Genomic DNA, 15,307 nt, shown 5'->3' with positions numbered 1-15,307 from the left:
ATTTTCAGATACTTTCCAGATCCTGACCCCAGAATCGTTCATACTTTTGTTTTGACTTGACTCTCACTCTACTTACAAAAATCACTATACTGCCCCCTTTACATATCCTAAGATTATATCTATGTTTAAAACCAAATACGAACTCACCGGGATTGATTGGATTGATGTCACTGCTTCCCCAGTAGATATGGTGCTTGGCATTGGCATCACAGCATAGATGCAGGTCACCAATACCGTTTATTTCCTCCAGCAAGTTGCATACCTCCGATCCGGGTAGATCAGGAGCTTCATATGGGAGATAGAGAAACTAAGAGGGGCTTACCCCTAAGTATGGCTGTCGTCATATCATTGTGGCTGAAATTAGAAAGAAGCACCGCAACGGCTGACAGCTTACTACCTTCGGAAAGGGCAACGCTGTTATTAATTGTTCTTTTAAGGAAGTCCGATGCCATGACTGCCCAATTGGCATAAACTTCAATTTAGGTTGGGGTAAATCAGCAGTGGGGGGATTAGCAAGTTTGGTTATTTACTTAAATAGTGGTTGCGTCTTATCAGACCTTCTGGAAGCTTTTCTATGGGTTCTCCTCGAACCGACTTTAACCCAACTTTACCATCCTTTGCAATTGAGGATGGTGTCAGAGACAACACTCAGGGATCCCTTGGGGTTTCCGAGTGCTCAGAAGTCCTAGTCATCATCGTCCTGGTTGGGTTCAAACTACACGCAATCTTATCCTCCTTTGTAGGGGCTACTGTGGATGTCTTCAGACGTGACGTACGAATTCTTTTTAATAAGAAATAACACAAAATGTTAGATTCCGAGTAATAGAGTCTTTGACTCGTCCGATAAATCGTTTGCAGATATTAACTGCTCTCCAGTAAATCTTCTGATCAGAGATATATTTAGCGTTGACGTGGTTGGTAGTTCCTCGATGGAAGAGTCATCACCACCAGTCTCTACTTCAACTGACAACAGCCTCAGAAGTATTGAGACTTCGCTGCTGGCTGTGGATATGCAGTTGGGATCTTCATCCTCGTCAGGGATTGTATTCTTTGTCATCATCTAAGAAGACTCACCTTGATTTGAAGGAGTCACTAGGATTGCCATTGAGTTAATCACAGTAGGGGTATTCACAGTGGTATTCAATGTGGAGTTGAGTCGGAAGTTTTGTAAAGTGAGGACTTGAGGTCAGCCATGGCATAGCCTCTTACGATGGTAAGGACTCGACAACTAAGCCTGAAAAACTTGTTGATGCGCCCTGACTGTAAACCGTAAACACTAATCGCCTAACACCCCAGTGTTAGGTAGGTCACTTAGAAAGGGCGTAACCTAACTTATTATAGCTTTGTGCAGCCCCACAAAAAGGTTGACCTTTAAATTGATACCAATTATATGATCGTATGTACTAAGATGTGGGAGCTACACTTAAATATTTACATGTGCCTACGTATTCAGACATTATTTAGTAACCCAAAACCACACTAGAGGGCGGAAATATAGCGCTGATCGCTTTGAAAATTTCCATGAGATTCCAGTTATGGTCAAGGACAACGCCTATAACTTTCGATGATGATCAGATAATAATTTTGGGATGAAGTGGACCGAAACCTTAACATTTTGTGTTTTTTTTTTGAGTCGATCACAACTGAATAGTAGTAATATTTGTTGACCTTTAGTCAGGCTTCAAGAGGGTGCAAATAACGCAAAGTTAGATTTTCGTGGAAGTTGTGTAGGGTATTATATGTCGGCCCCGCCAGACTACACTGCTCCGCTCACTGTTATTTTTTTCAAATTGTATTATACCTTGTCGATTTTCATAATCATCCCTAGATGGTGTAAGACGTAACCTCTCATGTTGGCCAATTCAGGCCGTTTCTGGTCAATATGTATCTGCAAACGGCCCAGTTGTTGACAATAGGGATCAGAATTTAGCGTTTGGTCATATGGAAGCAACTCATTATAATAATCCCCTTCCAGTGCCACCAAATGCATAGCACAACCCTCCTGGCCATTAGTCCTGGTTTGGCCATCGTTTGAGGCGCTTCACCGTTCTTTGACCACGATCGTTTTCGCACAGGGTTATCGTATGTGGTCCATTTCTCATCTCCAGTCACCATACGTTTAAGAAATGAGTCTATCTCATTCCGTTTGGTCAAGGCTTCGCAGATGGAAATTCGATCTATCCTATTTTTTCTGTTGATTGGTGTGACACCCAGCTTTGTAAATAGTTTAAAATAGATTTATGGTCGATTTATGTTACGACTACTAACATGCTGGTTAAATTCGATCATTGCTCCGATTATATAGACATTTTCGAGGATTCTTTTTCCCCAACCTAATATTAATAAATCGTTCCCAATGTGCAAAATACTAAAATTCGATATGAAAACAATTTAATAATAATAAGAATAATTTCCCTCATCCCTAGTGCAATACTAAACGAATTACTCGTAAACGGAATTACCTTTGCACCAAACGACCAAGAAATTGAAATGAAAAGTAAAATTGCCAAAAGGAGGAAGTGAAAGCACCATAAAAGAGATTTGTGTTGATTGAATTTGAATTATTGGCTAAGGGATGGCCGCCAGCCAGCCACCAAGTGGCAACAAATATTTTCACACGTTGGTGCACGTTTTGCGAACAAAATTTTATAAATGGCTTTAAAAAAATTTTCCAGTTACGCTTTCTATCTGCAAGGTGTTTACTAAATTCGCTTATAAGCTGTTCTATGCTATATTTTTTTTTTTTTTTTTTTTGTTTTGTTTGGTTTCGCTTGGTGCTATAAATTCTTGTAAATTGGTTTTTGTTTGCTTACTTTTTTGTGATTATTTGATTTCTATTGGATTTTCTTTATTGGTTGTTGATTTTAAATGTTTGTATTAAGGAATTTAACTTAATTAGCGTAAAAGTTTATAAATGTTATTTAAAGCTTACAGATTTTAAGGCAACGCTTACTTGGTGTTTACTATTTGAAACAACTCAATTTTTTCCTAAACACTTCACTAAACATTCTAACGAAATTACAAATACCCACTAGGCTTTGGCTCATTCCACCAGTGAATCACTAACATTTGGCCATATTGACTTGAATACAAGTTATTAAGGCAGCTGATACCCTTGCAAAAGGAGATGAAAACAACAACAACACCAAACACCTGCACTGCACACAACACACCAAAGAGACAACACTAACACACCTGTAACCCAGCTATATCAAATACCAACTACAAAACCCCAATGAAAATGAATGTCAAAGCCAGCCGCCAACACACAAAGTCAACAGAGAATACTTTTCCCCAAAATGTCTGGTAAATCATTTTAACCCAAAAGCACAGAAAAAAGAGAAACAACGACATCATAAAAAACAGCCCCCCAAATGTAAACCAGTTAAAAGCGAATTAGCAAAGACTTTGCTTTCATTTTGCCCAGCTATGAGACAGACAAAAAATATATCATCCTTTTTTTAACTATTTGCCGTTTGGCCCTTTTACCACCGTCAGAATAGATGGAAGGGTAGAGAATAAACCTTTGGTTTTTTATATCTGTTTTTTATCTTGGAGGGTTTAAAGCGAATACCAAAAAAATGTAGAATCCTTAAATACACAAAGTCATCACCATTATTCCATAGGCTTTTTATTACCCCTCACTACAAATTCATCAAAGGCATTCAGTTTTATATCCGGGAAAAAGCTATGCTGAAGACCTTAAGCCTTTGACTCATTCATTTGATATTCTATTTGTTTTGTTATACCCTAGAATGCGATGCAATATAGAGTAATTATAGAGCAATTTAGTTAATAAATTTGTTTCTCAGTTATGTAATTAGTTCTGCCGTCTTTAAAAAATAATAAATCTAAAATGATTTATATTTTGTGTAAATCATGCGATATAGCCCCTACATATGCAGAAAATAATTGTTATTGTTTTTAGTAGAAGTTATAAAATGGTTTCGGGTTTCGGGTCCTATGAGAAAATGATCAACATAACAGTTCAATTGTTCCGATTTGTTGGAGAGTCCTATTATGTTTCTTTTTCAAACAAAACTAACTCATTAAAGGAGGACGTTACGCTAACAAATACAGACGTAGTTAAATTCGGCCCCGCGAGCTTTGTGTTCCCATTTAAAGTATCAACATTGTAAAGTCTGGTTTATGAATTCGGTCAGGAATCACCAACTTTCAGGAATGACAAATTTCAGCCTTGAAAATACTATATGGGGTACATGTCCAAATAGGGACCTTGTGCATTGTAAATATACGTCGAAGAAGATGTTTACCCACCAAGAATCCGGAATGTAAAATTACAGCCCCTTCGTTGTTATACCCATTAAAAATACCAACATTGTAATGTTACTTCTGTTGGACAACGCGCCTAGAATGGGGAATATGTCGACACATGGACATTGTAAATATTCAGCGAGGAACTGTTATACCTATCATGAAGCCGTAATACCAAATCACAGGCCCTTCGATTGGAAAATAAGCATTAAATCGTCAATACCTCGAGAATAGACCAGGACCTTTATATGTGGGGTATGTCAAAACATATGAACCATAAGAACGCGGAATGTGAACATACAATCCCTTCGGTAGGAAAATGAATTGGAACATTTGTGTGAGCTTTTATATATGTATCTTTATTGGCATTTTTTACAACGATGCTTATCAACCTTCACAAAAACGCAATGCTAAATTAAGTACAGTTATAATAAAACTTGGACCGTTACAACCCATTGGAAGCAATCCCAATGCAAAATGTCAAAGACCTATCTTAGTAAAAGAGATCTCTATCGTAATTTCATCTGACAAATGGGCATGGCTAAGTGGATAGGTCTCTTACAAAATTTTTTTAAAATTTACGCCTTCTGTATGTCTTTTCAAATATTTATAAAATGCACGCCTTCTATAGTCCCTTAAAAATATTTATAAAATACACACCTTCTATTATATAAAATCCACTACGAGAGTATATTAGAGTATATATTCGTGAAGACAATACTATATGGACGATATAGATTGTATTTCTGTCTATCCGTATGTACATTGAAGTTCGAATATTTTAGATATAGCTTTGAAATTTTGCACATAACTGGCTAAGACTTTTTTTTTTGAAACTGGGTTTTTTTCCGGATGAAATAGTGCATCGAAATTTTCGATATTTTGTTTGCCATTTAAAGTGACTGTTATTTTGCTATCCGAATTCTTGGAAGGTATAACGAATAAGTATACCTGAATAACGAATAAGTATACCTGTCTAAATATCTTCAGCTTGAAGACAGGAGCTAGAGACATTACCAGCACTTGATGTATATGGTCGGATATATTAATATATTAACAGGATTCTTGAAACTCTAAAATTTTGTAGTAGTATTATATACACTATATTTACACAGAATAGAGATTTAGATCCACTCAAAATTTAAGTTAGTGGTTAGTGTTTTTTAATATATTCTAATATACTCAAATAAATCATAAAATGCCTTGAAGTATTTTTTTCTGGTAATCTGTCATAATGAGATTATATAATTAAGAGTCCCTTACTAATATAATTACTGCTTAAAATGTTTTCTCTTTAACTCTGTCACAGTATATCCTCTTTATTTTTGAAATTTTCAAATCACATAAAAAATATATTTGGTCTAAAGCAAAGATAATAGAAAAGGTCATCACAAAAAGGAATGGAATAATTATGAAAATGTTTATGTTAAATTGCAGACAAAGACTTCTTAAATATATTTTAAAAGAATTGAAACAAAATATAGCAAATCTTCTTCATTGGTCTTTAGGTTATAAAGCCAGTATAAATTTAAATAAAATAATATTTTGAAGCAACATTTTAAAATTACTTACTCGAAAATAGAATCTCTTTCTGAGCTGGTTTATTTATGTCCATCAGTTTGTCTATGCTAAATTGTAAAACAAATACAGGTCACATTTATGATTCCAATAAGATGAAAATCAGCACAGCCCACCTATTTGGCTCACTATTGAAAATAGAGACATTCGGTTTAGATTTAGATATAGCTCCTAATATTTTCAAACTCGTAAGATATGTTCTATTGAGAACACATTTTGCACAGCATATTAAATTAAGTACAAAATAAAATGTTCTATGTTTCGTTGAAATCAGTTAAGATTAAGATATAACTCCCATATATATTTGCGTCAGATTTTATTTTAAAAGTGCACTATACTCCCAAAATCTGTATCTATAAGCACATGTGCTAAATTTAGTGAAAATGGGTTCAGATTTAGATATAGCTCCCATATATATTTTCGTCCACTTTTATGTAAATACTGCACCAAAGTTCGTATATTTTCCTCGATTTACACGAAATTGTACATAGCGTATTAAATTGCGCCTAATATTTAATTGCTAATATTCGGTGAAATCGGTTCAGATTTAGATATGTATATTAGTGTGTGAAAAAACCCTTAAATTGGTATGAACTATAGGTTTTTATTTAACATGCTTCGGAATGTCCAATTTGGGCTAAAAAATGCACAATTTTGTTGTATGATTTGTTGTTATTTTAAAGGTAACTTCATAATGCCTCTCTCATAGATGTATTGCTCTCTATTTTTGCAAAAAAAAAAAAAAACTCTAAGAAACGATTTTCACAATCCTCCCTAGATACCAATTTTTAATCATTAAGGGACCCCCCCCCCCATTCTCGGTGTCAAAAATGTTTTTGAATTAATTCAAATCTACTCTAATTCTAGAATGTCCCTAAAAAATTTCAAGTGAAAATCTCAAGAACTCTTGAAGATATAGCCGATTTATTGTATCAGCATCAATTGACGGCAAGAGTTATTCTCAAACTTTAAACGCATTTTTTTTTCGAATCAGTATTTTTCAAATGGCGGGCACGATAACTCAAAACCTAATAATCCAAATTTTGACACGTTTCTCTGGGAGTGTATAGCTCTCGTATGAACTAGGATAAAGCCAATTGCGGTCAAAAATAGGCGATTTTCCAAAAAAAAAAAAAATTCAAAGTCCCACCATTTTGCTAATTGTTGTGCGAAGTCAATAATCCTAGTTCATACGAGAGTCAGATATGTAGTCTTTCTAATGCCGTTGAAATTTTCGAATTCCGATGTTCCAGTGAGGAGTTATCATGCCCGTCATCAAAAATAAAGACTTTTCTTTGATCACAAAAAACAACAATAAAAAATTTTTGTAAATTATTTTTCTTCCTTTTTAAATCTTCAAATATATATGTGCAAAGTTACAAACCTTAACAAGCATTAGTATTGGGGGGTTCCCTTAAAGAAATTTTGCAATGCAAGAAAAATATGATAATCACTTGGTGCCAAGTCCGGACTTCCCAACCAAGTTTCTTGCGAGTCACTGTAGATGTGTTTAGACCAGGGTTGTACTGGTGTTCCGTTTCTGGTCAATTGTAAATGGTTTAAAACAGTATTATGGTCGATTTTTAGCTCCTGGAATATGTTACGACCGCTAACATGTCGATCAACTTCGATTATTTCTCCGATGTTATCGACATTTTCGACGACCGTCCTACCTGTGCGAGGTGCATTTTCGCTTTTGTCAAGAAAACCTGTAAAACTTCCATTTGAAAACCAAAATATTTTTTTTTTACTGCAAAATATCATCTTCCAACGAGCATAAATCTGAAATTGCTTTTGTCAGAAATATATCAGTACAGCCATCTGCCGAAAAATAATGGTTTTGGAAATTTTCTGAAACGGATTTTGTCCAAAGAAACAATATTTCAATGAGACATATTTTCACAGTATCAAAGTGTATATAACCTCATTAGCCATAGGCCTGAGGATATATATTTTTTCTATTTTTCTTTAGGCGTTTACCAATATAATTTCATCTTCCAAATTTCGGGAGAAAATCTCTCTACCAAAAATTATCAGTATTTGGTCTGTTCCCGTACTACAAGAATCTACTAATTTTCACTATTATATCAAAAAATAGAAAATTCACACTAAAAACGCTAAGTTGTAATTCATGGGAAAAACTAGAGCAAATTTGAAACTAATTTAAATTATATGGCTAATATTTGGAATTCTCGATTCAAAAAAAGACGTAGTCGCCGAAAAAATAATATAGGACCCTATTTCCACAAAGGTTCCTATCCGGTTATATATCAATATAATAATTATTCCCGGAATAAATATCCCAGTATCCCTTATTTTTTTAATTTATATTAATATCTATACACTATAAAAGCCATTAATAAAATGACCATTAAATATTCTATCAGTGATTAACAAAAATATTCAATTATTGCCCTTCATTGATTATTGTAATCCCTTTTGTCGGCTAATCTAGTTATTGCGCCTGGTAGCATTAATTATATTTAATATTAGTATAATTTACTCATACTAGTCGGGGCAAGGCTTTACTTTGCTAGCTCAGCATTTATTAGAAATTACACAGTAATTAGCAGCAAATGCTGGTAAAGCTGCAGCAAACGGTGGTAATTAGATTGAATGGACTTAGCACAGGGCATACAAAGAGAGGGAGGGAGAGCCGGGGCAAAGCAAGGCCACCACACATTAAAAAAAATAATTATATTCATATAAAAAGCCACAAAAACAACAACAAGCATAAAAAACTTTTTTTGTTGCTTCGACATTCGCACAAAACCTAATTGGCCAATAATAAATTAATTAATATCTTCACTCGTTTTTTTTTTTGTTGTTGTTCTTGTTGTTTTTGTTATTGTATGAATGTTGTAATAATTTTATGATTGTCATTCGTTAATTCATCATCCCGTCATTAGCTGATGGATGAGGTGGAGGAAAAGGAAATAAAAATTGTGAATTCTTGAAAGGCAAACGGGAAGTGGCTGTCCCGATTTCCTCCTTTCGGCACGTAAAACATAAAAACAACAACAAAACTGTTACACAACAGACCCTAGGCACCATGCCTGTCTGGGTACTCGTTAAATTTATTCCTAAACCATAAAATAAAAATCCCGGACATTGTCAAACATTCAGCGGCCATAAAAACATTAAACTTTTTAGTGCCTCTAGCGCTGAATACCAACACAAACAAACAAAAACCAGCAACAATAACAATAAAAAGGGAATTTAACTTTATGATTGTTTTATTCGCTTTGTTTTTGTGGAATATGCCAAATGCGAAAATTATTAATAAATGTTTATTGTTCTCTCTCTTTTTTCCATTTTCCTTTCCTTTTTTCATGTCAAATTTCCTTTCTGTTGCGGGATGTGGTCACTCACATAATTCTGCGTCATGGTTACTTTGTGGATTCTGGTCCCGCAGTGTCATGTGGCTGCTGCAATGGTGGCTGCTTCCACCTCATTTGGCTATCAGTCCGTGAATCAGTTCAATGACAATCGCACGATGATGTGACGCCAGCTTAGCAGTTGCAGTTCCTGTAGCGGGAGCAGCAACTGCGGTAGAAACAGTGTTCTACACCACCATCATCATCATCACCACCATTCCCAGCAGCAACAATCACCACAACAACAGCAGCGTGAATCCCGGACCTGTACAAGGTGTCAAAGTTTTCATCGCCACAATCATCGTCAACGCCGACGATCCTCAGGTGTACACTTTGGTGCGGCGACCACAATGTCTAATATCACCAAAGCCATCGTGACCATAACACCACCGGTGCCAACGGGTACAGCCAGTGCCAATGCCTTGACGCCTTCGTCCATGACAAGTTTGTCACTAAATTCCGGACTCTCACCACATCACACGGCCCTCAATTCACCCGGTTCGTTGAGTGCGGCCACCACACCCATGACTGCCGGGCCATCGGGCAAACATTGTACATTTGCTCTGACGCCCATTACCATACCACCGCCACCTAATAAAGTCTCCTTCTTGTCGACGGCTAAATTTGCCAGTTCCTCAAACATAGCTCTGGCCACCACATCGGCTATGGTGGCAGCCTCAGCTGCGGCCGCGGCATCAAAGACAACACCAACCTCAGCAGCCTCCGCAGCAGCAACACCTTCGATACGTACACCCACGGAAATTTCTGATGACACAATGCCAACGCCAAACTCATCTGCTTTGATATCGTCGATGTCGATGCACAAATCGCACAGCCATCAAAAACTTGAAATGCGTCAAAGTTGTGCGAGTCAAATTACCACCGTCGAGGATGTTGATGAAATTTGCAAATTGTCGTTAACCGATGAGCGGAATAATAATGGCATCACTGATGATGACGAGGACGATGATGATGCGGATGCTGATGCTGATGACGTTGACGATGCCATAGGGGAAATTGAAAGTAATATTCTCGGCAGTGGCAGTTGTGGCGGTGGTAGCAGCTCACATCATTACTCCAACAGTCATTCAAATTCTTCGTTATCTTCATCAGCGGCTGTTCTCACACGTGATAACATAATGATTCCTTAAGGTTAGTCAATGTTGATTTAGTTTTTTATATTTAAAATAATTTAATATTCAAATTTATTACATACTTATGTTTATCAAAACACACATAATACACACAAATTTGTAGTCTTCCAAACAAGTATATATGTAATATTAAATTTAAAAAATTAATAATATTTATTGTTAAATAATTTATTAAAATTTTTGAATTTTTTCATAAAAATTGATTTCAAAGAGGCAAATATCACAATTAACATTTTGTGGAAAATTGTAACAAGTAAAACTGCGAAATTCAGCCTGAAAGGGTCTATACAAAAATATCCAACTTTGAGGGCTTAATCAGGTGGATGGTTTAACAAATTGGCACATATGTCTAGGACCATACAAAAATTCTGAGTTTGTCGTCAATGGTCTTTGAGGCTACATTAAAACGTGGACAAATATTACAAATATTTTGCCTAGAACCACAAACATTAATAAGGTCCTTAAATCGGCTACCAAGTTTATATGAAAAAAAACAAGGAAAGTTCTTAACCTATTGGCTTTATCCTAGTTCATACGATATCTCTACACTCCCAGAGAATCGTGTCAAAATTTGAAACCGATTGGATTATTAGTTTTTAAGTTATCGTGCCCGCCATTCGTAAAAACACTGCTTCGTGAAAAATAGGTTTAAAGTTTGAGAAGCCCGTCTGCCGTCACTTGATGCTGTCGCAAAAAATCGACTATATCTTCAAGAGTTCTTGAGATTTTCACTTGAAATTTTGTAAGGACATTCTTGAATTAGTGCAGAATCGAATTAAATAAAAAAAGAACTAAATTAAAATTTTTGACACCGAAAATGGGGGGAGGTCCCCTTAAGTCTTTTTATACCAATCGACCCTAGTCATTTTTAGACAATTATCGAATTGTCCAACGAGAACAAATCTTTATACGGTATTCAATCTGGGGCGATTGATCGTCATATAAAGTTCCTCGATGTACTCATTTCGTGACAATCGACGTCGAATCCTTTCGGTAAATGATTGTAGGAAATTGTTCAGCAAGTTGAATACATGTTTGGCGCAATGAGTAATGCAACACTTAGCATTGCATTGTCCAAAAATGTGTATATAGTAGCCCACGTATTCTGGGATCTGATATGACGATTTTAATTTTAGTATATTGTTTATATTTTACTCGGGGTATATACAAATTAATATGCGGAATCGTATGCGATTTTGTACTCTCAATCATGAGATGTGCTTTAAGAATACCTAAATTCGGACGGAACCTTTATATGGAAGACATGTCATGGACCCATAGTGCAAAATGTCTACATAGAGGAAATTTTGTCCCAACTACATATAAATAGTTCGATTGGAAAATTCGGCTAGGACCTTCAACAATCGGTATATAGTTTGCGAATTTAAAATTGTATTATTTTACCCACCAAGAACATGGAATGCTTCGATTGGAACAAAACAAAAATACAGACCATAAAAAAACTTAAAAGTGGACGACAACTCCAAATGTAAACTAGTTGTCAAAATATTTATAAATATTATTAGATATTTCTTTCCAATATATATTTTACCCCTTAAGAAACAGGAATGCTAAATTACAGCTATTTGGGTCGAAAAATGTGGCAAGAACCTTCAAAATACCCCGGTGGGGGCTATTCCATGTCATGGACCAATATATCCAATTTTCAGTGTCAAACATTTCCGAAGTAGTAGCGCGAATCTGCATATTCTGGCGACTTGTGGAAATAGATAGAATTTATATGGCGGATGGCCCATTTATTCCACGTTTTGGCAGCTAAAAAGGTTCTGCTTCGAACCGAAGTGTGGTAACTAGCATTGTTATGAGGTCCATTGATTCGTCTTCTCTTGGTCGTATTTTGTCCTACATTACTACATTACTTGAGCGGAACAGTCGCTACATGATAAATTTTTGCCGAAAAACCAGGGAACCATTTGTGAGTAATTCCAGCTGCAAGTATTTCCACATTATGAGGGGGAATAATGGTGGACAGGGTATTTGTACGATTCAAACTTAGCAATTTAAATTTTTTACCACACCTAGATAATACTCTAGGTGTGAATTGAACCTCTCACTCACTTCTTGTACCTTTTCTCCACCAAATGTCAAAATTTTGAAAATGTTTACATCCCATTTGAAATGATTAATACATAAAAATTGATCCAAACATTGTTCAACGTTTTTTAACAAACATGGATCAAGAAAAATTCGCCCCAGGTCAAAGTTCGAAGATACACCATTATACATGGGGAGATTGCGCCATTGTACGTATTGTCTGAAATTAATTTTTTCTGTAAAATCGAATAAATCATTTGTTCGTCCTTTTAACTCGATTCCTTGTATGTTATTATACCCTTCACCAAACTGTGGTACAGGGTATTATGTCTTTGTGCACATGTTTGTAAGAGGCAATAGGAAACAAGATATACACATGGTTCCTTTAGATAATATCCATAGAATCACTTTCTGAGTCGATTTATGCATGTCCGTCCGTCTGTAGATGTTAAATTGTAAACAAAGTACAGGTCGCATTTATGATCAGATTTGGATGAAATTTGGCACAGCTCACTTATTTGACCCAAGGACGAACCCTGTTGAAATTGAAGAAAATAGATTCAGATTTAGATGTAGCTCCTTATATAGATTCGTCCGATTTAAGGTAAATGAAACACCAAAGTCCCTATAAATCATTCGATTTGCGTGAAATTTGGCATAGAGGTCTGAATTAGTCCCAGAATGATGTGTGCTAAGTTTCATGAAAATCGGTTCAGATTTAGATATATATATTTTCGTTCGATTTAAGGTAAATGCGGCACCAAAGTCCCTACATATAGTTCGATTTGCAGAAATTTGGTATAGGGTACTGAATTAGGTCAAGAATAACAAGTGATATGTTTCGAGAAAATCGGTTCAGATTGAAATATAGCTCCCATATATAGTTTTGTCCGATTTTATGTAAATGGTGCACCAAAGTCCTTATATGTCCCTATAATATGCGCGAAATTGTACATGGTGTACTCAATTCAGTTTAGAATGACGTGTGCCAAATTTCGAGAAAATCGGGTCAGATTTATATATATCACCCATATATATTTTCATCCAATTTAAGGTAAATGGAACTCCATTCGTATTTATCTTTCGATTTGCACGAAATTTGAAATTTTGTACTGAATTAGGTCCAGGTTGATTTGTGCTATGTTTCGAAAAATCGGTTCAGATTTGGCTCCCATATATATTTTCGTCCGATTTAATGTAAATTGTGCACTAAAGACCCAAAGTTTGGCCGACCGGCATACAATTTTGTAAAGCGTACTGAAATTACTTTAATTGAATGTTTTATACGTTGAAGTATTTGTGTGTATTTTTTTTTTTTTTTTTTTGTATTTACATTTGATTTTCGTTCCTTTGAGATGGACATCTGTCCTTACCATAGCTCATGTGTTTTAATTTTCGCGAAAATCAGGTTAGATTTAGATTTATGTTCGTTCCACTCCATGTCAATGTTCCTTCGAAAAGGCGACGTCTGTTCAGAGATTTTTTATCCCCGCAATGTTCTAAAAAATATTGCTTCTACGATTTTAGGTGGAGTCCTCTGAGACAGAAATCAATATTTTAATGTTTTAATTATTTTTTTGTATACCCTACACAAGTATGTTGTCAGGGTATTATAGCTTTGTGCAGCCTCAAGAGTTTGTAACGCCGCGAAATATTGGTCCTAGACCCACCTTTAAGTATACCGATCGTCATATCTCGACTAGCTGAATCGATTTAGACATGTGTGTCCGTCCGTCCGTCTGTCCATTATAATTTGTAAACACGATACAGGCCACAGTTATGCACCAATCTTCACGAAATTTTGCATGTAGGATGGGTTCTGGCCAATGAAGACCCCTATTGTTTTTGAAAAAGATCGGTTAATATTTAGGGGATGAAATGGACCAAAAACTTTATTTTTGTCGGTTTTTCTGGTCGCTCCAGAGGCCGCAATTATGCACCAAACACCGCGAATTTTTCCATGGAGAAGGCGATTGGGCCAAAGAATAAGCATGCCTGTTTTGATAAAGATCGGTCAATATTTAGTGGGTCAAATGGACCCTAACTTTTGTGTGAAAAAATGCAACATTTTTATTCTGGGACGTATATACTTGCTCCTGAAGGACATATACTCGAGATGTTGATAGTATGTCCAATATGAGTTGTTGACCTTCGAATTGATACCAATTGTATGGCTGTATGTACTCCGATGCGGGAGTTATACGTAATTAAGTAAAGGTGACTATGTGCATATTATTACTATTACTCCATTAGAGGACGGAAATGACGCGCTGATCGCTTTGAAATTGTACATGAAGTTCCGATTATGGTCAAGGACGACGCTTATAGTTTTGGGTGAAGTTGAGATTTCATTCAGGGGGTGCAATGATACGAAAACTTTAATTTTGTCAGATTTTATAGTCGCTTTAGAGACAATTATTATATACAGAACATAATATATTTTACAAGGTGAAGGGTATCTGACCAAATACTTAGAGCGGCTGTTTAGATGATGATCGGTCAATTTTCCGAGGGTCAAATCAACCAAAACCTAATGTGACCAATTTTTTAATTAATCCTGTTTAAATATTTAGAAAATAGTTTCATTCGAATTTGTCCTAACTAAACATGTTTTTAACAAATAATTGGGACGAATCCGGCAGTTCTTCATAACACAGTATAATAAAAAAAAATTAATTAAAACATTAAAATATTGATTTCTGTCTCAGAGGACTCCACCTAAAATCGTAGAAGCGATATTTTTTAGAACATTGCGGAGATAAAAAATCACATCTCTGAACAGACGTCGCCTTTTCGAAGGAACATTGACATGAAATTGAACGAACATAAATCTAAATCTAACCCGATTTTTGCGAAAATTAAAACACA

General features: G+C 35.6%; 1 protein-coding gene across 1 annotated transcript in view; it reads left to right on the top strand.

The window, feature by feature from the left end:
* LOC133331714 (dopamine receptor 2-like) overlaps nucleotides 1-10,381 on the top strand; it is a 38,312-nt gene extending 27,931 nt beyond the window's left edge. Inside the window, 1 exon segment of the mRNA XM_061540091.1 lies at nucleotides 9,269-10,381. Coding sequence (XP_061396075.1) covers nucleotides 9,269-10,381 — 1,113 coding nt within the window.
* The last annotated feature ends 4,926 nt before the right edge of the window (nucleotides 10,382-15,307 follow it).

This window comes from Musca vetustissima, unplaced genomic scaffold, assembly GCF_032173495.1.
Source record: "Musca vetustissima isolate MV318-11 ecotype Yass unplaced genomic scaffold, APGP_CSIRO_Mvet_v1 utg211245, whole genome shotgun sequence".
NCBI classification, from domain to species: Eukaryota; Metazoa; Arthropoda; class Insecta; order Diptera; family Muscidae; genus Musca; species Musca vetustissima.
Note: the sequence above shows the minus strand (reverse complement) of the source record. Positions and strands in the feature narration are given on the sequence as shown.